The 26,355-nt window shown below is 47.5% G+C and overlaps 1 protein-coding gene across 1 annotated transcript in view; it reads right to left on the reverse strand.

Moving 5' to 3' along the window:
• The window catches only part of POLQ (DNA polymerase theta), an 84,585-nt gene extending 58,453 nt beyond the window's left edge, over positions 1–26,132 (reverse strand). The window contains exons 1-10 of the mRNA XM_054163329.1: positions 26,057–26,132; positions 25,913–26,023; positions 20,853–21,035; positions 18,937–19,067; positions 18,096–18,252; positions 11,424–11,532; positions 9,828–10,047; positions 6,763–6,907; positions 6,525–6,671; positions 1,994–2,206 (exon numbers count right to left, since the gene is read on the reverse strand). Coding sequence (XP_054019304.1) covers positions 1,994–2,206; positions 6,525–6,671; positions 6,763–6,907; positions 9,828–10,047; positions 11,424–11,532; positions 18,096–18,252; positions 18,937–19,067; positions 20,853–21,035; positions 25,913–26,023; positions 26,057–26,132 — 1,492 coding nt within the window. The remainder of the gene's footprint in view (positions 1–1,993; positions 2,207–6,524; positions 6,672–6,762; positions 6,908–9,827; positions 10,048–11,423; positions 11,533–18,095; positions 18,253–18,936; positions 19,068–20,852; positions 21,036–25,912; positions 26,024–26,056) is intronic.
• Between the last annotated feature and the right edge of the window lie 223 nt (positions 26,133–26,355).

Raw genomic sequence — 26,355 nt, forward strand, 5'->3', positions numbered from 1 at the left:
ACTCAAATGACAAAGCCTGGCGGCGTCCCAGACGCAGCACGCAGCTGCCCTTCTCTTCAGCACATAGGCACAGCTCAGAGATATGGGTCGCAAAATGCTCTGTTGCTATGCTACTCTGGCAAAAATAGAAAGTTAAATGTAAGAACTGCCTGCTTACACAGAGTCCCAGCAAGCACCAAGCAGGCAATGAGGATGGCGAATCCCACTTCCCGCTTCTGCTGAACTGCTCATCTTCTCCTGTGTTTGGTGCTTGCATAATACCCTTTCTCCAAACATCAGCCAGCAAGAGAAGTTTTCAGTGCAAATTTGTGGTGGGTTGAAGTTTCCCCCCCCAACATTAACTTTGCCAGACCAGCTCAGTTAGAAGCAAATCAGGCTGTATTTACAAGCAAGATCTACACTCTGCAGTGGAATGCAATGAATGGGTCCAGAGAAGGGCAATGAGGCTGGGGAGAGGCCTTGAGCACAGCCCTGTGAGGAGAGGCTGAGGGAGCTGGGGCTGCTTAGCCTGGAGAAGAGGAGGCTCAGGGGAGACCTCATTGCTCTCTACAACTACCTGAAGGGGGGCTGTAGCCAGGAGGGAGTTGGTCTCTTCTCTCAGGCAACCAGCACCAGAACAAGAGGACAGTCTCAAGCTACAGCAGGGGAAGTTTAGGTTCGAGGTGAGGAGAAAGTTCTTCACTGAGAGAGTCATTCGTCATTGGAATGTGCTGCCCAGGGAGGTGGTGGAGAGGTTCAAGAGGGGATTGGATGTGGCACTTGGTGCCACGGTCTAGTCATGAGGTCTGTAGTTACAGGTTGGACTTAATGATCTTTGAGGTCTCTTCCAACCTTGGTGATACTGTGAATGTGTACAAAATATACAGGAGATACAATATTGTACAGATATTAACAATTAATAAACAGCACAAGGACTCCCCTGGCCAAGGACCAGGGGAAGCTACCAGCTTCTCCCTCCCTGCCTCTCCCCTTACCCCTCTGTACACAAAGCGAAAAGGGAAAGGAGCAGAGAAGTTAGACTTAGCCAAGGCCAGCCAAAGCAGGCAGATTATCTCTCCTGAGCACAGCAAAACAACCAGAGATCAGAAGAGAAAAGGAGAAAAGGGAAGAATTGTAATGGTACAGCTCCTCCTATTCCAGACATGTACCCAATGAATTTGTTTAGAATAATCTTTTGTTTTCCTTTTCACACCCAATAGTGATTGATTTATATTTTTGTCTACTTTTCTGCTCAAAATCTGTAACTGAATTTTAAAGGCATAGCCTCAAACCACCACAAAATCAAAATAACAGGCAGGGTTGTTTTTTATGCTGTATGCATGAAGACACTGTATTACCTATGAACTACTGCCCCTGTTTCCCTGTCACATCACTACTTTCTAGCTCCATAAAAGTTATGGTTAGTGGAATTTAATAACACAAATCCCAACTCCAGACTCAGAAGTTCATCAAATTATGGCTGTAAACTTTAAAGGCACTTCTCACATTTTCACAGAAGCATAGAATCAATAAGGTTGGAAGAAAGAATCAATAAGTTTGGTTGGGTTTTTTCCCAACCTTATTGATTCTATGCTTCTATGAAAATGTGAGAAGTGCCTTTAAAGTCTGCAACCATAATTTGAGGTCTGCCCAATGATAGTTTACTGTAGACTTTCTCACTGAAACCATAACTGCTTCAGTGAACTGATAGAATCACAGAACTAAGGCAAATGAACAATCCAGCTTTAGAAGCCAAAAAGAACTCCAAGGAGGAAACAGCCCCTTCCTGAAGCAACTGAGATGTAAACACCAAAGTCAGTCCTATGCAGTGAAAAGAATCACATGGGGATTACAATTTCTGCTCCACTAATACCAAACAAATTCATCTTGATTAACTTAATCATACTGAACACCAGAGGAATTCATCATGATTAGTCACTAATTGTGAAGCACTGCCCTGGATTTAATTGGGTTAACACCGCTCTCAGAGAATGTTAATAAAGGCTGTGATTACCCTCTGTGTCTACTCCTTTCCTGCCAGCCCTTCCAGACATCTGCTTGTAAGTGAGAGTGTCCAGCAGTTTGCCACCAAACGTGGGAGTACGTATGATCACTCGGCGCGCAGGCAAATTGACTCCGGAGGAGAGCGTGGAGGTTGCTGCTAGAACCTTGATCAAGCCCTGGCGAAAGGCTCCTTCAATGATGTCCCGCTCTTCAAAAGTGAGACCTGAGGAGAGATGACTTTCAGCCAACCTAGTAATGGTGAGAGTGCATTTAAGAGCTTATTCAGAGAACCACAGAATCGTTTTGGTTGAAAAAGACCTTAAAGTCATCAAGTCCAACCAGCATCTAACCCCACCAAGTCTGCTGCTAAACCACATCCCTCAGCACCACATTTCTGTCTTCCCTGTCAAGCAAGGGGAAGAACAAACAAACTTAATGACCATTTGCCACTCACTATTTGGAATGAGACTTGCAACACTACATTGGTCAACTTTTTTCCCCAACCATCAAGGAAGCAGAATTTCACCACTAAGATTTCATGGTGAAATGTATGGAACATGTCCAGAGAAGGGCAACAAAGCTGGGGAGGGGTCTGGAGCACAGCCCTGTGAGGAGAGGCTGAGGGAGCTGGGGTTGCTTAGCCTGGAGAAGAGGAGGCTCAGGGGTGACCTTCTTGCTGTCTACAACTCCCTGAAGGGAGGTTGTAGACAGGCAGAGGTTGGTCTCTTCTCCCAGGCAACCAGCACCACAACAAGAGGACACAGTCTCAAGCTGCACCAGGGGAGGTTTAGGCTGGAGGTGAGGAAGAAGTTCTACACAGAGAGAGTGATTGTCCATTGGAATGGGCTGCTTGGGGAGGTGGTGGAGTCACCATCATTGGAGGTGTTCAGGAGAAGACTTGTTAGGGTGCTTGGTTGCATGGTTTAGTTGATTAGGTGGTGTTGGATAATAGGTTGGACTCGATGATCTTGAAGGTCTCTTCCAACCTGGTTTATTCTATGCTATTCTAAAAGTATAACCTAGGATTTAGTAATTTGCTGCCCTGACTGTGAAATTATTCTTTATTTGCATTCTGTTGAGTCACCATCCCTGGAGGTGTTCAAGAGGGGACTGGACGTGGCACTTGGTGCCATGGTTTAGTAGTCACAAAGTCTTGGGTGACAGGTTGGACTTGATGATCTCTGAGGTCTTTTCCAGCCTTATTGACTCTGTGATTCTAGGTTACAGGTCTAATACTTACCTTGCTACATCTCCTTGGGGGCTTAGGGTCAATTTCACTTGAGAAAAACATCCACACCCTAGAAGCATCTGAAATTATTCCCCCTACATATTCAGAGAATCACAGATTGGTAGGGGGTGGAAGGGACCTCTGGAGATCACCCAGTCCAATCCCCCTGCTAACACAGGTTCTTCCAGAGCAGGTTGCACAGGAATGTGTCCATGTTCCACACACCCTCACAGGAAAGAAGTTTCTCCATAAATTCAAGTGAAACCTCCTGTGCTCTAGTTTGCACATACTGCCCCTTGTCCTATCACCAGGAACCACTGAAAAGAGCCCAGCCCCATCCTCATGACCTCCAGCTCAGCCTTCTCTTCTCCAGGCTACAGAGCCCCAGGTCTTTCAGCCTCTCCTTGTAATAGAGATGCTCCAGCTCCCTCACCATCTCCACTGGACTCTCTCCAGTAATGCCCTGTCTCTTGAACTGGTGAGCCCAGAACTGAAAACAATACTGCAGGCATGGCTTCACCAGGGCAGAGTAGACAGGAAGGAGAACCTCCCTTAATGCACGCCAGAATACTCTGGTCACGAGGGCACATTGCTGGCTTATGGGGAACTTGTTAATCACCAACACTCCCAGGTCCTTCTCCTCAGAGCTGCTTTCCAGCAGGTCAACCCCTAATCTGTACTGATGCAGGGGGTTATTCCTTCCCAGGCAGAGGAGTCTACACTTGTCCTTGTTGAACTTCATGAAGTTGCCATAGCTTATTCAATGCCATAGCTACCATTCTCTCTCCCAGAGTCAGTCTGTTCTCTCAGTGGATCAACAAGTGACACACACTATTACCTGCTTAAGTAAGAAACAGAACATACAGGCCAACAGCACCCTGGTCTGTATCAAAAACAGTCTGTCCAGCAGGAGCAGAGAAGTGATGGTGCTCCTGTACTCAGCCCTGATGAGGCCATGGCATGAGTGTTCTGTTCTGGGCATCATAGTGTAAGAAAGACATTGTGGTCTTGAAGCACGTCCAGAGAAGAGCAACAAGATTGATGAGGGGTCTGGAGGGCATGTCATACAAGGAGCAGCAAAGGGAGCTAGATTTGTTTAGTCTGGAGAAGAGAAAGCTAAGGGAAGACCTTATTGCTCTCTACAACTACATGAAAGGAGGCTGTAGTGAGGGCCGTGTTGGTCCCTTTTCCCACTCAGCTGGTGACAGGACTAGAGAAAATGGGCATAAGATGTGCCAGGGGAGGTTTAGATTGGATACTAGGAAAAATTTCTTTACTGAAAGAGTGGTGAGGCATTGGAACAGGCTGCCCAGGGAGGTGGTGGAGTCACCATCCCTGGTGGTGTTCAAGAAGCATGTAGATGTGGTGCTTCAGAATGTATTTTAGTAGTCATGCTTGAGTTATGGTTGGATTCATGGAATCACAGAATCACCAAGGTTGGAAGAGACCTCAAAGATCATCAAGTCCAACCTGTCACCACAGACCTCATGACTAAACCATGGCACCAAGTGCCATGTCCAATCCCCTCTTGAACACCTCCAGGGATGGTGACTCCATCACCTCCCTGGGCAGCACATTCCAAGGGCTAACAAATCTCTCTGTGAAGAACTTTCTTCTCACCTCCAGCCTGAACTTCTCCTGGTGCAGCCTGAGACTGTGTCCTCTTGTTCTGGTGCTGTTGCTAGAGAGAAGAGACCAATTCCCTCCTGGCTACAACCTCCCTTCAGGTAGTTGTAGAGAGCAATAAGGTCTCCCCTGAGCCTCCTCTTCTCCAGGCAAAACAATCCCAGCTCCCTCAGCCTCTCCTCACAGGGCTGTGCTCAAGGCCTCTCCCCAGCCTTGTTGCCCTTCTCTGGATCTTAAGGGTCTTACATATGAAATAAAAGACCTAGCAAGAAGTATTCATGGCACTTGCTCCTTTTATACATCTTTATGCATCTCCTGTTGACTCATCTCTTTCAGTACCAGGCTGAGGAAAGCTGCCCTGAAGTACTCTGGCAGCTTTAGGGCAATTCTGAAAACGCCTGGGCTGCAAATCAGCTCATTTTTCAGGCATTTCACACACAAAAATTAAGTTTACTTAAAACCTTGCTGTTAGCCAACACAACAAAGCAAAGATTTATCACAACAATTAGTGAATTAACAAAACTCAATAAAATAAAAATCAGTAAAATAAAAACTAAGGATTTCAAGAATAAAATTATTTCAAGTTTACTTCTAACTGTGAGATACTCTAATTTTAATACAGTTATGAGCTACAGAAGGCTGCAAAAAGCAGCAAAATGAACCCAAATGTCTTGACCATTACAGAATCATAGAATGAGTCAGGGTTGGAAGGGACCACAAGGAGCATCTAGTTCCAACCCCCCTGCCATGGGCAGGGACACCCTACACTAGATCAGGCTGGCCAGAGCCTCATCCAGCCTGGGCTTAAACACCTCCAGGGACAGGGCCTCAACCACCTCCCTGGACAACCCATTCCAGGGCTTCACCACTCTCATGGGGAAGAACTTCCTCCTCACCTCCAGCCTGCATCTCCCCACCTCCAGCTTCAATCCATTCCCCCTAGTCCTAGCACTCCCTGACACCCTGAGAAGTCCCTCCCCAGCCTTCTTGTAGGTGCCCTTCAGATACTGGAAGGCCACAATTAGGTCACCTGGGAGCCTTCTCTTCTCCAGACTCAACAGCCCCAACTCCTTCAGTCTGTCCTCACAGGAGAGGTGCTCCAGCCCTCTGATCATCCTCGTGGCCCTTCTCTGGACACCTTCCAGCACCTCCAGATCCCTCTTGTCATAGGGGCTCCAGAACTGGACACAGTACTCCAGGTGGGGTCTCACCAGAGCTGAGCAGAGGGGGAGAATCCCCTCCCTTGCCCTGCTGGCCACACTTCTCTTGCTGCAGCCCAGGAGCTGATTGGCTTTCTGGGCTGCAAGTGCACACTGAGAGCTCCTGCTGAGCTTCTCCTCCCCCAGCACCCCCAAGTCTCTCTCCAAAGGGCTGCTTTCCATCCAGTCCCTGCCCAGCCTGGATTTGTGCCTGGGGTTGCCTTGACCCAGCTGCAGGACCCTGCCCTTGGTCTTGTTGAAGCTCATGAGGTTGGCTTGTGCCCACCTCTCCAGCCTGTCCAGGTCCCTCTGGATGGCATCCCTTCCCTCCAGCTGTCTGCTGCACCACACAGCTTGGTGTCATCAGCAAACTTGCTGAGGCTGCACTCAGTGCCACTGTCCATGGCACCCACAAAGATGTTGAACAAGCCTGGTCCCAGGACTGATCCCTGAATTACAGAATTCAAGATCAAGACACCCAGGAATACCTGCATGATGAAATGCTACTCCCCATGGCAAAGTCCGTTGGAGCACAGAGTCCAGGCCTGAGACAGAACGTTTTAGCTGACCCAGAACCTCTTCAATCCCTTCTCTGTCCACAGCAGTTTGGGCACAGGCTGAGGTTTTTGCAGAACCTTGAGAGAGAAAATATTTTTACAGTTTCTATCATTTTTAATTAAAGGCACTGTGCAGACTACAGTCTTCTATTAACTACTTTCCTCTTACTCTCAGCCTGCTGCAAACTGTAGAATTCCCTGGCAATGATGTCTGCCAGCTTCTCACACCAGTTCTTGGAGGGACAGAACAGCAGGACGGAATGGCCATCACAAACAGTCTCATAACAGAGGCTCACCACATGGTCTTCATCTCCCTGAAGTGAGACAAAATACTTTCAATGCACTCTCATACTGAATGGGGTTTCTAAATGCTGCTTCAAGTTAGGAAGAGGAATAAAGAAGACAAAACACTGTCATATTGGTTTCTGTCCAGCTTTAGGAAGTCCAAGAACTCATATGACCACATTGCTGAGGACAGCTCTAGACCTATCTATGAAAGAAACTTAGGTTGGAAGTCTTGCTTTCATAAATCTGTTTAATGAAGGCCACACAGAGCACACATACAAAAACCCTACCAAACCCCCAAAATCACAACATATCACTGTAACCTCCATGTCACAGCTAACTGCAATGGGGAAGAAGTGAGAAGAGCCCTGAAGGAATATAACCCTCTGAAGTAACTGAGAAAGACTTAGCAACTAGGATGTCTGACCTAAAAGCATGAGATGCAGTCATCCCCAATGAGATGCATCCAGCTAGCACTGCTGACCAAAGACTGTTCAGAGTGTTCAGAGCACAGGGGAAGGCTTTTGTGTTTACTTACAGAGATGCACATGCAAAACCCAACTGTTCAGAGTTTGTGGTTTCTGGGTTTGAGATCTGTGATGGGTTAATGCCCATCCTGAAAACAGGGGGGAAGGGCTTGCGAGTGCTTTACCCTCCCTGCAGGGCATTCTCCCCCAGGGAAACTGAGTCTGTTCCACTCCCCCTCCCTGCCTAGCTAGGGTATAAAAGGGAGGACACTGCAGCCATTAGCTCTTCTTGGCTCCTGCCTCTCCTGGATGAGAGCTACTGCAGCTGCCTTCCTGCTTTCTCTGAGGCGTGGTCAGGCCTGATCCTTCTCCCTGCTGTCTCCGTGCCTCTTCAGAGAGACTGATTTTGTACTCTGTTTTTTTTTCTCCCATCCATCCTTGTTCCTTGCCCTTGTGAATCTTACCTGTTATTGTTTTTTATGTATATATATATTGTTTAAAGAAAACTCTTTACCTCTCTACTTCCAGGCCGACTCCAAATTATTTCTTGGTGGATTTGCTCCTTCCCTTTCTTTTTCCTCTCTACTGGGAAGGAGGAGGGGGGAGCAGGGGAGGGATTCTCAGCCTTGCCCCCATCTGAGCTCTTAAGTCCCACTCAAGGCTCAAACCACCACAAGATCCTAAGAGTTCCTGCAACTGATCTGTTTTGCTTGGCTAAGCCAGGTTCTCTTTCAGCAAGCAGCCCAAAGGAGGAAGTGAAAAAAGGATACAGTAAGAGATAAAAAGTACTAAAATGCAAATGGAAACAGGGGAGCAGTGGCAGGAACTGCATATACACATCAAAAGCCCAGCAAGGATTCAGCCAAATCCAGCACAAGTGGCGTGGTCATTATGTTCCTTTCCTGGGGCACTTTGAGGCTCAGAAGTCTGAAGATCCAGTGATAGATTTCATTTCCCAGTATGGCCACATAAAAGCAAACTTCCAGATATTCTTGACACAAACATTTCCTTTTGTTTCTGGGAACCTTTTTCATTGCTGTGCCACCATGCCACTGACAACAGAACATTCATGCACTGGGAGAACTGGGTGCAAAATATTCCAAAGCACTGCTGCCATTCAGCCCATAGTGCCCAACTACTACTCTAGCACTACAGAGAGAGCTGAAAGGAGAGGGAGAAGAATTCACCCTTCAAAGAGTTCCACAGGAAAGGAAGCTACAAGTAGGAAGTGCAATTTCACATTTCCACTCATTCTCCCAAATCTTTATAGGTTACCCCTTTTTACATTCTTCTTAAGTGCACAGCAGTACTAAATAGTGAAAAAAGACTCAGAAGGATCAGGATGGACCTCTGCCTTCTAATCACTGACATGTTTAAATCATTTAGCAGTTTCACCAACAGTCTGAGCATGTAACTTTGTGGTGGGTTAATGCCCTTTCTGAAAACAAAGAGGGGAGGGCTTGCCAGTGCTCTGCCTTCCCTGCAGAGTGTTTTTCCCCTGGGAAACTGAGTCTGTTCCACTCCCCCCTCCCTGCCCAGCTATGATATAAAAGGGAAGGCATTGGAGTCATTAGCTCTCCTTTTGGCTCCTGCCTCTCCTGGATGGGAGCTACTGCAGCTGCTTTCCTGCTCCTCTGCCACGTGGTCAGGCCTGATCCTTCTCCCTGCTGCCTCTGTGCCTCTTCAGAGAAAAAACTGGTTTTGTATTCTTCCTATTTGTCCCCCTCCCATCCATCCTTGTTCCTTGCCCTTGTGAATCCTACCTGTTATTGATATATATATGTATTTTGTTTTGGTTTTGTTTAAAGACAACTCTTTACCTCTCTACTTCCAGGCTGACTCCAAATTATTCTTGGTGGATTTGCTCCTTTCCCCATTTCTCCCTCTCGGTTGGGAGAGAGGAGGGGGTAGCAGGGGAGAGATTCTCAGCCATGCCCCCATCTGAGCTCTTAACTCCCAGTTAAGGCTTAAACCATCATAAACTTATGAATAGAATAGAATAGAATTAATCAGGTTGGAAGAGACCCTTGAGATCATCAAGTCCAACCTATATCACCCAACACCATCTAATCAACTAAACCATGGCACCAAGCACCCCATCCAGTCTCTTCCTAAACACCTCCAGGGATGGTGATTCCACCACCTCCCTGGGCAGCACATTCCAATGGCCAATCTCTCTTTCTGAGAAGAACTTCTTCCTAACCTCTAGCCTAAACTTCCCCTGGCACAGCTTGAGACTGTGTCCTCTTGTTCTGGTGCTGGTTGCCTGGGAGAAGAGACCAAGCTCCACCTGGCTACAACCTCCCTCCCACCTCATTGCTTATTTGGCTACTACCACATTTCCTTTCCCACAGCTCTTACTGTACACAACGATGGCAGGAATGTCATCAATTGAAATTTCAACCAGACCAGTAGCAGTCTTTTTTTAACCTTAGCTGTACAAAAAGTGTTATCTCAGAGCCACTGCTCAAAGCTTTATTACCTTCAGCTGGAGCTTGGGCTGGAATTCACGCACCAGATTCATGGAGGAGTCATAAATATGGCTGCCAATTTTCACCCACTCCTTGAGAGGCACAGGGCGAAAATCCGTACAGTAGAGCTCTGCATCTAACCATGAGGCCAGGAGCCCCAAGTTAGGCAGGGTAGCACTCATGCCTACTATCTGTATCCCACTAAAACCAGGACTGCTCTTCTTCGCCTTCCTGGGGGTGGTTGAAAGAAAATGAATGTTAGTGACACCACAAGCTAAACAGGAAAACAGGATTCAGAAAAAGGACCTTAATCTACTTCCCTCTGGAGTCTGAAGTTTGCCAGTTTTGTTTCAGCTTCTTGAAAAAGCAAGAAGACAGATTCTATTCTTAGCAAGCACAATGTCAAGTTATGCACTGATAGCAGTGCAATTCAGCTGTTTTATCACTCTGAACCTAAAATTTATGCTTCTTCCAGTATGAAAAGCTGACTGCATATGTGTAGAAACTGAAAACAAATAAACAAACTATTTCCTTGCCATTGACAGCAAAGCAATGGCCCAGGCTCAATTGCAGTCTTTCTAAGCTTAAATGCCTTAATTAAAACACTCCCATTTGTTTCACTTTCAGAACAAATAATACCAAGCTAAGGTCTTTCTGGGAACCAAAGCCCTTAGCTCAGCAAAGAAGGCAGCTTCAATTCTCAAAGTGCTGAACAGCAGCTTCCACTAAGGGCAGCAAGAAGTAATGGACTCTTAACAGACCTGAAAACACAAGCCATTAATTTAGATATGGGAATGTGTATTTTAATTCAGACTTTTACATCCACACAGTAGGGGATGATTTTTTTTTCTTCTCCTCAGTCTACATTTTGAAAACTATTCATTGGAACTGCCCTGAGCCACAAATGGAGACTTTAAAGAAAGGCAAAAATGTCTGAGAAATCAGTGTAAGCTCAGAAACAGCCTGAACCTTCTTAAAAGATCCTGGTTGTCCTAACAAGGCCAAGACAGAGGAAGCAAGACTAGAAGCTAGAGTTAAAAAGGCCAGGCACTGATGAGAAAGCTGTGGAGAGGCAGATTCTCTCTTATGCAGGGTCTTTAAACATTTGCTAGCACAGCTTCACCATTTAAGTTGCAGGTTACTGGAATACCCTCCTAAATCTTCTGATCAACTGAGCACTGAGAAGTTAACAGCATGACCAGTCCTCTGCCATCCCTGAACATTTCAGTAGGGTAAATACTCCATTTCCAGGCAACACTGAAAAATTAAGCAGGCCAAGCCCACCAGCAAAATCTGCACACATAGTTTACAGATTGAAACAAATTTCAATGGGCTAAAAATGTAAGCTTGAAGCTTTTGTTTACTCCTTCTCCTGAGAGAGTGAATCCCATGGCAGCACACAAATTGAAAACCATGAGGTAAAGAGATTTTTGACTACAATGGTAGGGTTGTGAGAGATGACATAGTGAGGCCTTAATAACCAGAGCCTGGGTCATTACTCTTACAAAAACTCTGGAGCTAACCCAAATTTCCAGTCACCCAGAGAACAAAATATTTGGAGCCATCCATAATTCAGCTTTAAGGGATGAACATCCTGGACCACACACCGCTTTGCAACCTTCTCTGTGACGTATCTAACTTTGGTCAGAAGGAGTTCCAGCAGATATCCTCGATGAGAGTCTCCCAGCATGTGTAACTCATCCACAACCACCACTCCTGATGAAGAGAAGCACTCAGGTTAAATCTCACAGAACCCCAAGCAGAGCAGAAAGCATCAATCCCTTCACATTCCACATGAGGAACTGAAACTTACAGTCACAAATAGAGGTGTGTTTACCACCACAACTATAGCTTCCTTTTGTCACTGATTCTTCTGAGAAAGACAAACCATGACATTTTACACCCTCCACAACCTCACATACACAATCAGCTTTAACCCACCCCCCCAACATCACAAATGTAAACAGTTTGAGTAGTTAGTTTGGCCACCATACAAAACAGTATTGCAGCATCTATGCTGTAACCTCTCAGCAAGTAAAAACTTTGAGGGCTTCACAGGATCTGGACAGGAACATTCCAGGACCCAAATGACCTAGTCAAAAGCTGGTTTGGCATCAGTGCCTCGGTTAAAAACATCACTCCTTATTAAAACAGCAATGTCAGGGCAAAAAACACCAAAACACCTACAGCAGACATAATTACACTGGCATAGCCTGCTTCCTATTATATGGTTCCTCACTAACCAAACCAAAATGAGCTCTAGAGAGGAGGAAGGGGGAGAGGAGGAAGGGGGAGAGGAGGAAGGGGGAGAGGAGGAAGGGGGAGAGGAGGAAGGGGGAGAGGAGGAAGGGGGAGAGGAGGAAGGGGGAGAGGAGGAAGGGGGAGAGGAGGAAGGGGGAGAGGAGGAAGGGGGAGAGGAGGAAGGGGGAGAGGAGGAAGGGGGAGAGGAGGAAGGGGGAGAGGAGGAAGGGGGAGAGGAGGAAGGGGGAGAGGAGGAAGGGGGAGAGGAGGAAGGGGGAGAGGAGGAAGGGGGAGAGGAGGAAGGGGGAGAGGAGGAAGGGGGAGAGGAGGAAGGGGGAGAGGAGGAAGGGGGAGAGGAGGAAGGGGGAGAGGAGGAAGGGGGAGAGGAGGAAGGGGGAGAGGAGGAAGGGGGAGAGGAGGAAGGGGGAGAGGAGGAAGGGGGAGAGGAGGAAGGGGGAGAGGAGGAAGGGGGAGAGGAGGAAGGGGGAGAGGAGGAAGGGGGAGAGGAGGAAGGGGGAGAGGAGGAAGGGGGAGAGGAGGAAGGGGGAGAGGAGGAAGGGGGAGAGGAGGAAGGGGGAGAGGAGGAAGAAGAAGAAAAAAAAGAAGAAATAAGAAAGAGGAAAAAGAAGAAAAAAAGAAAAGAAGAAGAAAAAAAGAAGAAGAAAAAAAAATCTTTCCATGACTGCTCTGTTGTCATCCTATCTCCTGCAAATGAATTTCTAATCCATTTGGCACCTCCACCATATTTGTAAGATGTGTAGAAACACTGAAAAGAACAATGTCTAAAACGATTTCTGAGAATCAGCAGCTGGAAATGACAGATCAGAGCATCCTCTGAGGAGAAAAACAGAGCCACTACAACTCAGCCACTCAGCATGCCTCCTGCAGAGATCCCTACCAGCAGCAGTATGTTCCCCTTCTGTCCAGCTGAGAGGGTCACAGGGACATGGAAGAGGCTGAAGAAAGGGTAAAGGAAAAAAAAGCAGGGCATGGAGGACACCAGGCTTCATTAGTTCTGCTGCTGTGGATTTTGTTTTTCCTTCTTGGTGCAGCTATGTAACATCTTATTGGGACAGCTAAAATAGCAGGAGCTTAAGGGTGAATGTGACCTTACATTATGTTTCCATGCTGGTTTTCCTTCTCATTTTTTTCTCTCCTTCCTACATATGTTCCTTCTCCCTCCGTCTGTTTTCTCCCTCCCTTCTCTTTCAAGTGACTTAAGTTAGAAATGAGTGCTGCACAACTTCATCAGCCTCCAGTACAAACTCCCACCCATCCAGCTCCTTCCTGTACTTCCTCTGTTCTGTGCTTACTTGTAAAGGAACAGCAATTCACTGGTCACCAAATAGGTAGTTATTTGGCTATCAGAAAAAGTTGCTTCCTGCTTCCTCATGTAACAGCTTGTTTGAATTCTTTCAGAAGCTGAGACAGGACACAGAAATCAGATAGCTACCAAAGCAAAACTCATGCATGTTATCAGTCCAGCCTGTGCCAAGCAGCAGCACACTTTAATTCTCAAAATGAAGCACAGAACACTGGTGGTACCTACAGGCCAGAGCACTGGGAATGATGCTATTTGTTCTATACCTTCTGCTTCTGCTCAGCTCTGTCACATGTTCACTACCTGGACTTCAGCAAGGCCTTTGACACCGTCCCCCACAGCAAACTCCTGGCCAAGCTGTCAGCCCCTGGCTTGGACAGCTGCACTCTGAGCTGGGTGAGGAACTGGCTGGAGGCTGAGCCCAGAGAGTGGTGGTGAATGGTGCCACATCCAGCTGGCAGCCAGGCACCAGTGGTGTGCCCCAGGGATCAGTGCTGGGCCCCAGCCTGTTCAATATCTTTATTGATGATCTGGATGAGGGCACTGAGTCCATCATCAGTAAATTTGCAGATGACACCAAGTTGGGAGCAAGAGTTGATCTGTTGGAGGGTAGAAGGGACCTTGACAGGCTAGACAGATGGGCAGAGTCCAAGGGTATGAGATTTAACACATCTAAGTGCCAGGTTCTACACAATGGCCACAACAACCCCATGCTGTGCTACAGGCTGGGAACAGAGTGGCTGGAGAGCAGCCAAACAGAAAGAGACCCTGGGGTACTGGTTGATAGTAGGCTGAACATGAGCCAGCAGTGTGCCCAGGTGGCCAAAAAGGCCAATGGCATCCTGGCCTGCATCAAGAATAGTGTGGCCAGCAGGAGCAGGGAAGTCATTGTGCCCCTGTACTCAGAACTGGTTAGGCCACACCTTGCATCCTGTGTCCAGTTCCGGGACCCTCAGTTTAAGAAGGACATTGAGACTCTTGAACATGTCCAGAGAAGGGCAATGAGGCTGGGGAGAGGCCTTGAGCACAGCCCTGTGAGGAGAGGCTGAAGGAGCTGGGGTTGCTTAGGCTGGAGAAGAGGAGGCTCAGGGGAGACCTTCTTGCTCTCTACAACTACCTCAAGGGAGGTTGTAGCCAGGTGGGGGTTGGTCTCTTCTCCCAGGCAACCAGCACCAGAACAAGAGGACACAGTCTCAAGCTGCACCAGGGGAGGTTCACGCTGGATGGTAGGAGGAAATTCTACACAGAGAGAGAGATTGCCCATTGGAATGAGCTGCCTAGGGAGGTGGTGGAGTTGCCATCATTGGAGGTGTTTAGGAGGAGACTGGATGGGGTGCTTGGTGCCATGGGTTAGTTGATTAGGTGGTGTTGGATGATAGCTTGGATGCAATGATCTTGAAGGTCTCTTCCAACCTGGTTTATTCTATTCACTACTAAAACATCCTGAAAAGTACCTGAGAGCTATTTTACACATCTGCTGTAGAATAACTAGGCTGCTTTGAGTCCACATCCTACTCTGAATGACAAGCAGGGAGGATTTGATTATTTTTTTTTCATACAATTAACCCAGTAATTTTTTAATTTCAAGTTTAAACCAAGGGGGGGAAAAAAAAAACCCAAACAGCTATCAGAACAGCACATTACAAACCCATTCCCAGCTGACAGGTTGAGAAGGCAGCAGATTCCTCTCTAATCCTCTTTCCTAAACATTTCTCCAGCATCTGTGTCAAGAGGCTGCACAATAAGAGGTGCTTCAGCCCCTGTGTACCTGGATGTTCCCAACTGACACACATTACTCATAATCTGCAACACAAAATTGCTTTTTAAATGCTTCAATAGAGCAAAGAGAGCTCTGCCAGGCAGAGGATTTGAGTTTCCCTCAGCAGTTTCCAAAGACAAGGTGAGCTGTCGACAGGGGCTTCACGGCAACTAAAGGAACAGCTCGAGCCCGAGATGGAACCCAGCCAGAATTCCAGCTACCTCCCAATAACTCCTCTCAGGAGATAAAATCACCCTTGTTGCAAGCTGGGCTAAATTTAGAATTAATTAGAAGACAAGGTCTGAACCCTGCAGTTTCAGAGAAGTCTGCTGTAGGTGACAGTCAAACCAGCGTTCGCAACTCTCGCTTGTATTTGGCAGCTTCTTCGAAAGCTGAGCTCCAGACAGAACTTTTGTCAATTGCTTAAAGACTGATTTTAAAGTCCAATTTATTTAAAATAAAAGAAATTATATATATATAAAGAAAAATATTGTACTTTGGTTAGGATAGAGGATAGGATAGAGGATAGGATAGAGGATAGGATAGAGGATAGGATAGAGGATAGGATAGAGGATAGGATAGAGGATAGGATAGAGGATAGGATAGAGGATAGGATAGAGGATAGGATAGAGGATAGACCAGACCAGACCAGGTTGGAAAAGACTTCAGAGATCATCAAGTCCAACCCATCACCCAGCACCATCTAATCAACTAAACCATGCAACCAAGCACCCCACCCAGTCTCTTCTTAAACATCTCCAGTAATGGTGACTCCACCACCTCCCTGGGCAGCACATTCCAATGGCAAATCTCTCTGTCTGTGAAGAATTTCTTGTTCCTAACATCCAGTCTAAATCTCCCCTGGCACAGCTTCAGACTGTGTCCTCTTGTTCCGGTGCTGGTTGCCTGGGAGAAGAGACCAACCCCCACCTGACTACAACTTCCCTTCAGGTAATTGTAGACAGCAAGAAGGTCTCCCCTGAGCCTCCTCTTCTCCAGGCTAAGCAACTCCAGCTCCTTCAGCCTCTCCTCATAGGGCTGTGCTCCAAACCCCTCCCCAGCTTTGTTGCCCTTCTCTGGACACCTTCCAGCAACTCATCCTCCTTCCTAAACTGAGGGGCCCAGAACTGGACACAGGACTCAAGCTGTGGCCTAACCAGTGCTGAGTCCAGGGGCAGAATGACTTCCCTGCTCCTGCTGGCCACACTGTTCCTGATGCAGGCCAGCATGCCATTGGCCTTCTTTGCCACCTGGGCACACTGCTGACTCATGTTCAGCCTACTGTCAACCAGTACCTCCAGGTCCTTCTCTGCCTGGCTGCTCTTCAGCCACTCTGACCCCAGCCTGTAGCACTGCATGGGGTTGTTGTGGACAATGTGTAGAACCTGGCACCTGTCCAGCCTGGCAAGGCCTCTGCAGAGCTCTCCTACCCTCTAACAGATCAACTCCTGCCCCCAGCTTGGTGTCATCTGCAAATTTACTGATGATGGACTCAATCATACAGTCATACAGGGGCACAAGGGAAACAGAGTGTTGCAGCACAGGTGTTTTCAAATGGTGACACAAAACCATCCTCCTTCAAGGAGGTATCAGTGTTGAGCACACATATTCAAAGTCAAATCTTGTAACCACATGGCTGGTTACAGTTATATGACTGTTCTCAGGTGTACTTATTTTAGACAGCACATTGAAATGTAGGGATGGAATGGAGTCACCAGCTAAAGGGTTCTGGCATATCTCCAGGTTCTGAAAGATAGCATTAAATGATACACTTTAGCATACTGATTATGCTTCCAAGGCACACAAAGCCAACACAAATATGGACATCATGACCCCACTCTCTGCCATATGCTGGCAGCACATCTCGTATGGTGTAGTGACCTAGGATCAAACTAATCCTATTTAAAACATACATACATAAATAGCCATATATTGAAAATGACTAACTGCATAATCTCCAGTTCTCTTGCAAGGGAAGGGGTGTATACAAACAATCAAGAATTGGGCTAGACTGCAGAAGCCTCAGTTCAAATGAGCTTTATTTCCATTCTGTGGAGTCACCGTCCCTGGAGGTGTTCAAGAGGGGACTGGATGTGGCACTTGGTGCCATGGTCTAGTTGTCATGAGGTGTTGGGTGACAGGTTGGCCTTAATGATCTTTGAGGTCTTTTCCAACCTGATTCTATGATAGCTTTATTGAACAGAAAGAATATTATTGAAACAAAAAGAAGAGCAAACTGGACTAGGAAAGCACACCTCTCTCCAAGTGCACACTGAAAACATCAGGCTCCTTCAGGTTTAATATCCTCTCTCAATCATGAAATGAATACTATCATTAGCTAGTGGCCATCAGGGCCACAGTGACCCAGAAGACTATGGTACAAGGACAGAGGGCTTGTGAGCAAACTGCAGGAGAGAAATTAATGTCACAGCCCTTGTAGTCACCATGCCTACCCAAAAAAGCTCTCTCTATTTATTCCACTTATCTGCACCCAGATAAGCACCAAACACAATTCCTCTTCTTCCCTCAGCTAAGTGAAGATAAACCACAGGTGCCACAATCTCTGTCCAAAACACATGAATATATGTACATTCTTGAACTCAAACCTATCCCAGACCTTTAAATCAATTTCATTAATTAGAAGACAATTTCTAGCTCTGGGAATCACTGCTTATTGCATCTAATCACCATCCTTGGATAGTCACTCATCTCAGACAAACTAAAATCTGCAGCTTCCAGCTACCCATTCCAGTTGCTGAGTATAGAAGAGTCCTGACTGCCTGCCTAAAGCCAAACCAGAGGTGTTCTGGAGGATGAAAAATAGCTCCATTTTCCTGTCTGGCATATCTGCCAGATACAGAACTGAGCAAGCACAAAGTATCCCATGATTTCACATGTACTCAAGAGTATGTAATAATCCTCATCCCCACAATGGTCAATCAAGCCTTAGCATGTTACCCAGTGAGTCCATTTTGTTTTCTTCTATTAGCCTGTTGACGAGACTGTTGGCTTTCTCAATGGTGCAGACAGCAACATCCAGGGCAGAGAAATGTCCAGCAGGAGACATGCTTCCCATGTAGCCTTCAACTCTCACATCCACCTCTTGAAACAGAGCCTGTTTTGCAAGGATACAGAATGTCACACCACGGTTACAACTGTATTTTGATCAGCACCGGTTGGAGTCACCTAAAAGCCTGCACCTAACAGCCACAATTTCTAGTATTTAGGATAGGATAGAAGAGGATAGGATAGAAGAGGATAGGATAGAAGAGGATAGGATAGAAGAGGATAGGATAGAAGAGGATAGGATAGAAGAGGATAGGATAGAAGAGGATAGGATAGAAGAGGATAGGATAGAAGAGGATAGGATAGAAGAGGATAGGATAGAAGAGGATAGGATAGAAGAGGATAGGATAGAAGAGGATAGGATAGAAGAGGATAGGATAGAAGAGGATAGGATAGAAGAGGATAGGATAGAAGAGGATAGGATAGAAGAGGATAGGATAGACCAGACCAGGTTGGAAGAGACCTTCAAGATCATAGAGTCCAACCTATCACCCATCACCATCTAATCAACTAACCCATGGCACCAAGCACCCCATCAAGTCTCCTCCTAAACACCTCCAGTGATGGTGACTCCACCACCTCCCTGGGCAGCCCATTCCAATAGGCAATCACTCTCTCTATGAAGAATTTCTTCCTAACATCCAGTCTAAACCTCCCTTCCCCCTTTTACTCTTTAAAAGAAGTGACCCAATAATACAAACCCATAAATTTACTCTCCTTGAATGCTACTTACCTGCAGATAACATTTTTTCTCCTTGGCCACAGAGACAAAGGGCAGGATAAGAAGAGCTTTCTTACGTGTCTCCAGAACTCGCTTCAAAATAAGTAATTCTGCCACAAGAGTCTTTCCAGCACTGGTGGGAGCTGGAAAATGAACACACAAGAGTTGGGGTGGATTTAATCAACTTTTAAAGTTAAAAGAACAATAACAATCTAAGGAACGAGCATCCTAAAACCACCATAGAAAGCAGTTACTGGACAGCTGGGGGCAAGACTCTTTGACTGATGCCACTCTCCCACAGCTACAACTACATTTACAGCTACCTCCATAAAGGGTCAAGAGGATAGGAATGGAATGGAATGGAATGGAATGGAATGGAATGGAATGGAATGGAATGGAATGGAATGGAATGGAATGGAATGGAATGGAATGGAATGGAATGGAATGGAATGGAATGGAATGGAATGGAATGGAAGAGACCTCAGAGATCATCAAGTCCAACCTATCACCCAACACCATCTAATCAACTAAACCATGGCACCAAGTGCCCCATCCAGTCTCTTCCTAAACATCTCCAGTGATGGTCACTCCACCACCTCCCTAGGCAGCACATTCCAATGGCCAATCTCTCTTTTCTGGGAAGAATTTCTTCCTAACACCCAGCCTAACACTCCCCTGGCACAGCTTTGAGACTGTGTCCTCTTGTTCTGGTGCTGGCTGCCTGGGAGAAGAGACCAACCCGCACATGGCTACAATCTCCCTTCAGGTAGTTGTAGAGAGCAAGAAGGTCTCCCCTGAGCCTCCTCTTCTCCAGGCTAAGCAACCCCAGTTCCCTCAGCCTCTCCTCACAGGGCTGTGCTCCAGACCCCTCCCCAGCTTTGTTGCCCTTCTCTGGACACCTTCCAGCAACTCAATATCTTTCCTAAACCAAACTGGACACAGGACTCAAGATGTAGCCCAACCAGTGCTGAGTACAGGGACAGAATGACCTCCCTGCTCCTGCTGGCCACACTATTCCTGATACAGGCCAGGACATTGCTCTTCCAGCTTCTTCCATCATGCTTGTGTCCTCATCTCTGCTACAGAAGCAACAGTAGCTCAGTGATAAGCCAGAGGAAAAAAATCCAACCTGACAAAACAGCCCCAAAACCCCCTACAGTCAACAGCTACACTACCACCTTACTGACCCAGCCCATAAATACATTTAGCCCTCCTGCTTGGCAAGCATTGCTGTAGTCATCTATCATCCACAGAAGACTGGAGAGATGCCATGCACATGGGGATAGCCATTACCCAGTAATCAGGCCCAAAGTCTTCTGGTATCAAACAAACAAAACTGAAACCCAAGCCTAAGAAAAATCACCCACTCCCCTTCTATGTTCTTCATCCTCCCAGTGCTGTTCTGTGACCTTCTTCCCATGGAGAGGAGACACCCAAGTCATCATTTCCAATGAATTTCAAGTTCACCAGCCCTACTTCTTCTGTACCCTGCCCTCCCCCACCCCTAACCTTAGACCAGGTGAAAAGAAATAATACAGGGACCGAAAAAAGGAGACAGTAAATAACATTTTCAAAAGTATTTGTATCTAACATTGTTGTTAGCATTCCATTCCTAGGTAAGATAGTCTTGAATTAAAAAGAAAAGAAAAAAAGAGAGAGAGTACTCACTAACTGAGTCCTAATTATCAGTTTCTAAAGGAAAATTGGAAGAGAAAATATAGGGGGAAAGTCTCTCCTCACATCTGGAAAGGAGTCCATTAAGCCAGGTCTGAGGCACAGCAATGGAACAGATCTCTCCATTGCAAAAAAACACAAAAGAGGACCTCAGCCTTTTCATCTGCCAGATCAGAAGCCTTCAGCACCAGGATGTTTTTGCATATGGCACTGGGAATGTCAGGGGGGACTGGTTTTGCCATGTGTTTGCATACCTGAGTAAACTAGGTTCTTCCCTTCCAGAACTCGCCCGAGCATGAGGCATTCTGCTTGCCATTCAAACATCTGCACTACTCCCAGGCTGTGGTATTTGTCCAGAACTGCTTTGGGAAGACCCCAGCTTGCAAGGAGCAACTTGTCTGCTAGGTCTTCAGGAACGTTTACCTGCTGGTACTGCCCTGTGGGAGGAGAAAATAAAACAGTTCAGAGTGTCATCCTTGAATCTCAGGTCAGGTTTGACTTAAAGGTCCAACTCCTCACCAAGCTCCTGTGTTATGAAAAAAGGGAACAAGAAACTATTTCCCCTACATTTGTTCAACCTTTCCCATGGATGGTTCACAATTTGTCATATCTCCTGACATAAGGGTTTCAATTTCTCTCCTATAAGTTTAGGAAAGATGTTGAGTTGCTGGAAGGTGTCCAGAGAAGGGCAACAAAGCTGGGGAGGGGTTTGGAGCACAGCTCTGTGAGGAGAGGCTGAGGGAGCTGGGGTTGCTTAGCCTGGAGAAGAGGAGGCTCAGGGGAGACCTTATTGCTCTCTACAACTACCTGAAGGGAGGTGGTAGCCAGGTGGGGGTTGGTCTCTTCTCCCAGGCAACCAGCACCAGAACAAGAGGACACAGTCTCAAGCTGTGCCAGGAGAGGTTTAGGCTGGATGCTAGGAAGAAGTTATTCACAGAGTCATTGGCCATTGGAATGTGCTGCCCAGGGAGGTGGTGGAGTCACCATCGCTGGAGGTGTTTGAGAAGAGCCTGGAAGAGGCACTTAGTGCCATGGTTTAGTTGATTAGATGGTGTTGGGAGATAGGTTGGACTCGATGATCTCGAAGGTCTTTTCGACCTGGTTAGTTCTATTCTATAAGATTTTCTACATTTAAATCATGTCTTCCACAAACTCTGGCTCTGATATTTGCTTTTGAGACAAAGCAGCTATTACCAAATACATACTCAAACACAGAGTCTCAGCGCTGATTAACATACCAGCAGTACAATGTATTTCCCATCCGACCCTCGGCCATACTGTCTCCTTTTCAAACTACTGCTACAGAGGCTTCAGTAAGCCTCACAGATTACTGAGCTGCCCAGTCTTTTTTTTTCCTAGGGATAAATTTACAAAGCAACATAAGCCAAACCAGCAGCTCAAGCTACTCCTTACAATGTGCATTTACTTCAATTCATCAGCCCTTGATTAGTATCTTCAGGACACTGCCAGTTCCTCCGGCTTAATTAAGTTTCTTGCTGCTTATTCTTTATCTTTACAACCCTAAATAATTTTAGGCTGGCTACAGATACTGCCTCCTCCCCTCCCTCCCCTTCTCTTATCATTAAGAAATCTCTCTTTTTTTAGTCCTTTTCTTAATCTGAGACCAAAAACATTCAGTTTCCTGACCCACAGGAATGCCTCCCTTTATCACCCACGGCAGCACTTTATGAAAGGCATTGTTGAACTGAGATGAAAAACCAATATTCATCTGTGCCCATCCTGCTACAGGCACATCAGCAAAATTCTTGAGAGCATGAAGGCAAGCTAGACCAGAAATACCAGCATGGGTAAGCAGACAGTATTTTTACTCTCAACAGCCTAAAAATCAAAGAATCAATAAGGTTGGAAAAGACCTCAGAGATCATCAAGTCCAACTTGACACCCAAGACCTCAGGACTACTAAACCATGGCACCAAGTGCCACGTCCAATCTCCTCTTGAATACCTCCAGGGATGGTGACTCCACCACCTCCCTGGGCAGCACATTCCAATGGCCAATTACTCTTTCTGGGAAGAACTTTCTACTCACCTCCAGCCTAAACTTTCACTGGCACAGCTTGAGACTGTGTCCTCTTGTTCTGGTGCTGGTTGCCTGGGAGAAGAGACCAACCCCCACCTGGCTACAACCTCCCTTCAGGTACTTGCAGACAGCAATAAGGTCTCCCCTGAACTTCCTCTTCTCCAGGCTAAGCAACCCCAGCTCCCTCAGCCTCTCCTCACAGGGCAGTGTTCAAGGCATCTCCCCAGCCTCATTGCCCTTCTGTGGACACGTTCAAGAATCTCAATATCCTTCTTAAACTGGACACAGGACTCAAGGTGTGGCCTAACCAGTGATGAGTACAGGGCAGGATGACCTCCCTGCTCCTGCTGGCCACACTGTTCCTAATACAGACCAGGCTGCCATTGGCCTTCTTGGCCACCTGGGCACACTCTGGCTCATGTTCAACCTACTATCAACCAGTACCCCCAGGTCCCTTTCTGCCTGGCTGCTCTCCAGCCACTCTGACTCCAGCCTGTAGCACTGCATGAGGTTGATGTGACCAAAGTGCAGCACTTGGACTTGTTGACTGCCATTGTGTTGGACTCTGCCCATCTGTCCAGCTTGTCAAGGTCCCTCTGCAGAGCTCTCCTACCCTCTAACAAATCAACTCCTGCTCCCAACTTGGTGTCATCTGCAAATTTACTGATGATGGCCTTCAACCCCTCATCCAGATCATCAATAAAGATATTGAACAGGATGTCAACTGCCTTGTTGAGGTTAACCCCAGCCTAGCTGTCACTGGTGCATGATCATTCTACCCTGCAGAAACAGAAAAAGCTGATATGCCTTGGCTCTAAAGCTTTGATTCTCTTTGTATAACCAAAGCACAGCACAAATACTACACAAGAAGCTGAGGACCATCATAAACAGCATGAAGCAGAACAGGCTTCCCAAAGGGAAGTGAAGAGGAGACCAGGTTTGTCTGTCCTAAAATGTGACTAATGTGACAAAATTAGGATTCAGAAACACACACAAAGGAAAAAAACTGTGATGGAATCTCAGGCTTCTTTCCTACTGTTAAAATCAATGAACTATAGGTAAAAAGATAGACTGAGTAAAGGATAAAATGATTCTGCTGTTTGAGAATATTTGTAAATTAGCTTTGAACAGGAGTTTGAAAATTTGGGCCTCAGGGCTTCTTAAAGACCTGTGTACAGAAGCACAGCCCTGGCCCTAACCTCTTGTTTACCAAACAGAAAAGTGTCAGGAAACAGTCACAGAATCACAGAATCAGACAGGGTTGGAAGGGACCACAAGGATCATCTAGTTCCAACCCCCCTGCCATGGGCAGGGACACCCCACACTAGATCAGGCTGGCCACAGCCTCATCCAGCCTGCTCTTAAACACCTCCAGGGACAGGGCCTCAACCACCTCCCTGGACAACCCATTCCAGGGCTTCACCACTCTCATGGGGAAGAACTTCCTCCTCACCTCTAGCCTGAATCTCCCCACCTCCAGCTTCATTCCATTCCCCCTAGTCCTAGCACTACCTGAGAGCCTGAGTCCCCCCCTTCCTGTAGGTGCCCTTCAGATACTGGAAGGCCACAATTAGGTCACCTGGGAGCCTTCTCTTCTCCAGACTGAACAGCCCCAACTCTTTCAGTCTGTCCTCACAGGAGAGGTGCTCCAGCCCTCTGATCATCCTCGTGGCCCTTCTCTGGACACCTTCCAGCACCTCCAGATCCCTCTTGTCATAGGGGCTCCAGAACTGGAGGCAGTACTCCAGGTGGGGTCTCAGCAGAGCTGAGCAGAGGGGGAGAATCCCCTCCCTTGCCCTGCTGGCCACACTTTCTTGCTGCAGCCCAGGCTCTGATTGGATTTCTGGGCTGCAAGTGCACACTGAGAGCTCCTGTTGAGCTTCTCCTCCACCAGCACCCCCAAGTCCCTCTCCTCAGGGTTGCTTTCCAGCCAGTCCCTGCCCAGCCTGGATTTGTGCCTGGGGTTGCCTCGACCCAAATGCAGGACCCTGCCCTTGGTCTTGTTGAAGCTCATGAGTCAAAACAAGGAAGATATACATTATGCCCTTTTAGAATGCACAGCAAGTTGGGCACAGGAGTGCCACTTACTGAATGGTCTTTGAGGAGCTGTCCCTGTGGAAATATGTAAATTGCCTTGCTCAGCTCCATTTGCAGAAGCTGCCAAAACTTTATCTTGCAGAACATAAACCACGTCAGGGAGAAGATGTGACATGACTGGAGAAGAGGCTGAGAGCTGTAAATGTTTTAAAGAGTTATGGGGGGGGAAGGAAAAGAAATGAAGTTACAAGATCTTATATAAACATCTTGATTTTAGATGTTATATACACCTTGATGTTGTACACATCTTGATTTCTCTCCCGACTCAAGGGCAAAACAGAACAGAATAGAATAGAACAGAACAGAATAAGCCAGGTTGGAAGAGACCTTCAAAATAACCTGGTAAAACGTATTGCATCTAGCAGGACCACTTTATATGACATCTTGCCACAAGATGTTTATATAACACAAGTTCATTTATATAACCTCCCGTATAGACAGGCAAGATGTCATACAAAGACAGCACTGCTATGCTTCTCTGCCTTTGCAGGTATCAGGGCACCAGCCAGGACCACTTCCAGGGATGCCTCTAGACACAACATGTTTTATCAGCTTACTGTATTCTGGAATCAATTTAACAGCACAGGTAAACCTCACCCCGTTTACCAAAGCATACAGACTGTACGGATTGTTGTATTATGGCAGCACCTAGAGGCCAGGCCAAGAACAAGGCCCACTCTCAAATGGCATAAAATGAAGCAAGCCCCATCTCGGAAGCATTCAAAGACCATGAGCTTTCTTAACTCTCCTCAACTAAACAGCGAATGGAGCACGAAGACCTCTTGCTTCCTATTTGTACACTACCACCTCCGTTAACAGAAGCACTTAACCTCAGCTGCAGACACTGCCCTCAAGAGAGAAAGGAACGGGTGAAGAGTCTGTGCCTCTGCTCGAGGGCAGAGAGTCGTACCCAGGGCAAAGACAGGGCACCATGGGCCAGGAGAGGTTCCTGGGGCCCTTAACCCCTTCCTGTAGGGCCCGGACTGCGCCCCGACCCGCCGCCCTACCACTCGCTGGAGCCACCTCAAGGCCATGCTGCCGGGCAGGACAGCGGCAGCCCGGCTCCGCGGCCCTGACCCCGGCGCGGCCTCGGCGGCCCAGCGCCCTCTCGCCCAGACGCGCCCCGCTCCAGGACCGCGGAAAGGGAAGCGGGGGGCGCGCTCTCCTGCGCCGGTACCTGCAGAGCCGGTGCCGGGGCTCCCGCTGCCACGCAGGGAGAGGTCGAGGCCGAGAGGGGGGCTCAGCACAACCCCACGAGGAGCGGCGGAGCCGAGCGGGGTAGCCCTCCCTGCTCCGCGGGAGACGGCCGGGCCGTCCGAACTGCTGCTGCGGAGCCTCGCAGCCGAGGCTGCGGCGGCGCCGTTAGGAGAGTCGCCGCCATCTTCCCGCCGCGCCATTCAAACCCCAGCACCGCCCCGCGGCGCGGCGGAGCACGCACCGCGCCTGCACGGCTGCCGGCGGCCGCGGGGCGATGCCGCGGGGCGGCTGCCCGAGCGGTGGCCTCGCTGCCGGCCACCTCGGTGGTAGCGAGGAATCGTAGGATCGTTTTCGTTGGAAAAGGGCAAAATATCATCGAGTCCAACCATTCTCTAACTGCCGGCTTGTGAGGGACCGGAAATC

This window comes from Dryobates pubescens, chromosome 8 (genome assembly GCF_014839835.1).
Source record: "Dryobates pubescens isolate bDryPub1 chromosome 8, bDryPub1.pri, whole genome shotgun sequence".
Lineage (NCBI taxonomy): Eukaryota > Metazoa > Chordata > Aves > Piciformes > Picidae > Dryobates > Dryobates pubescens.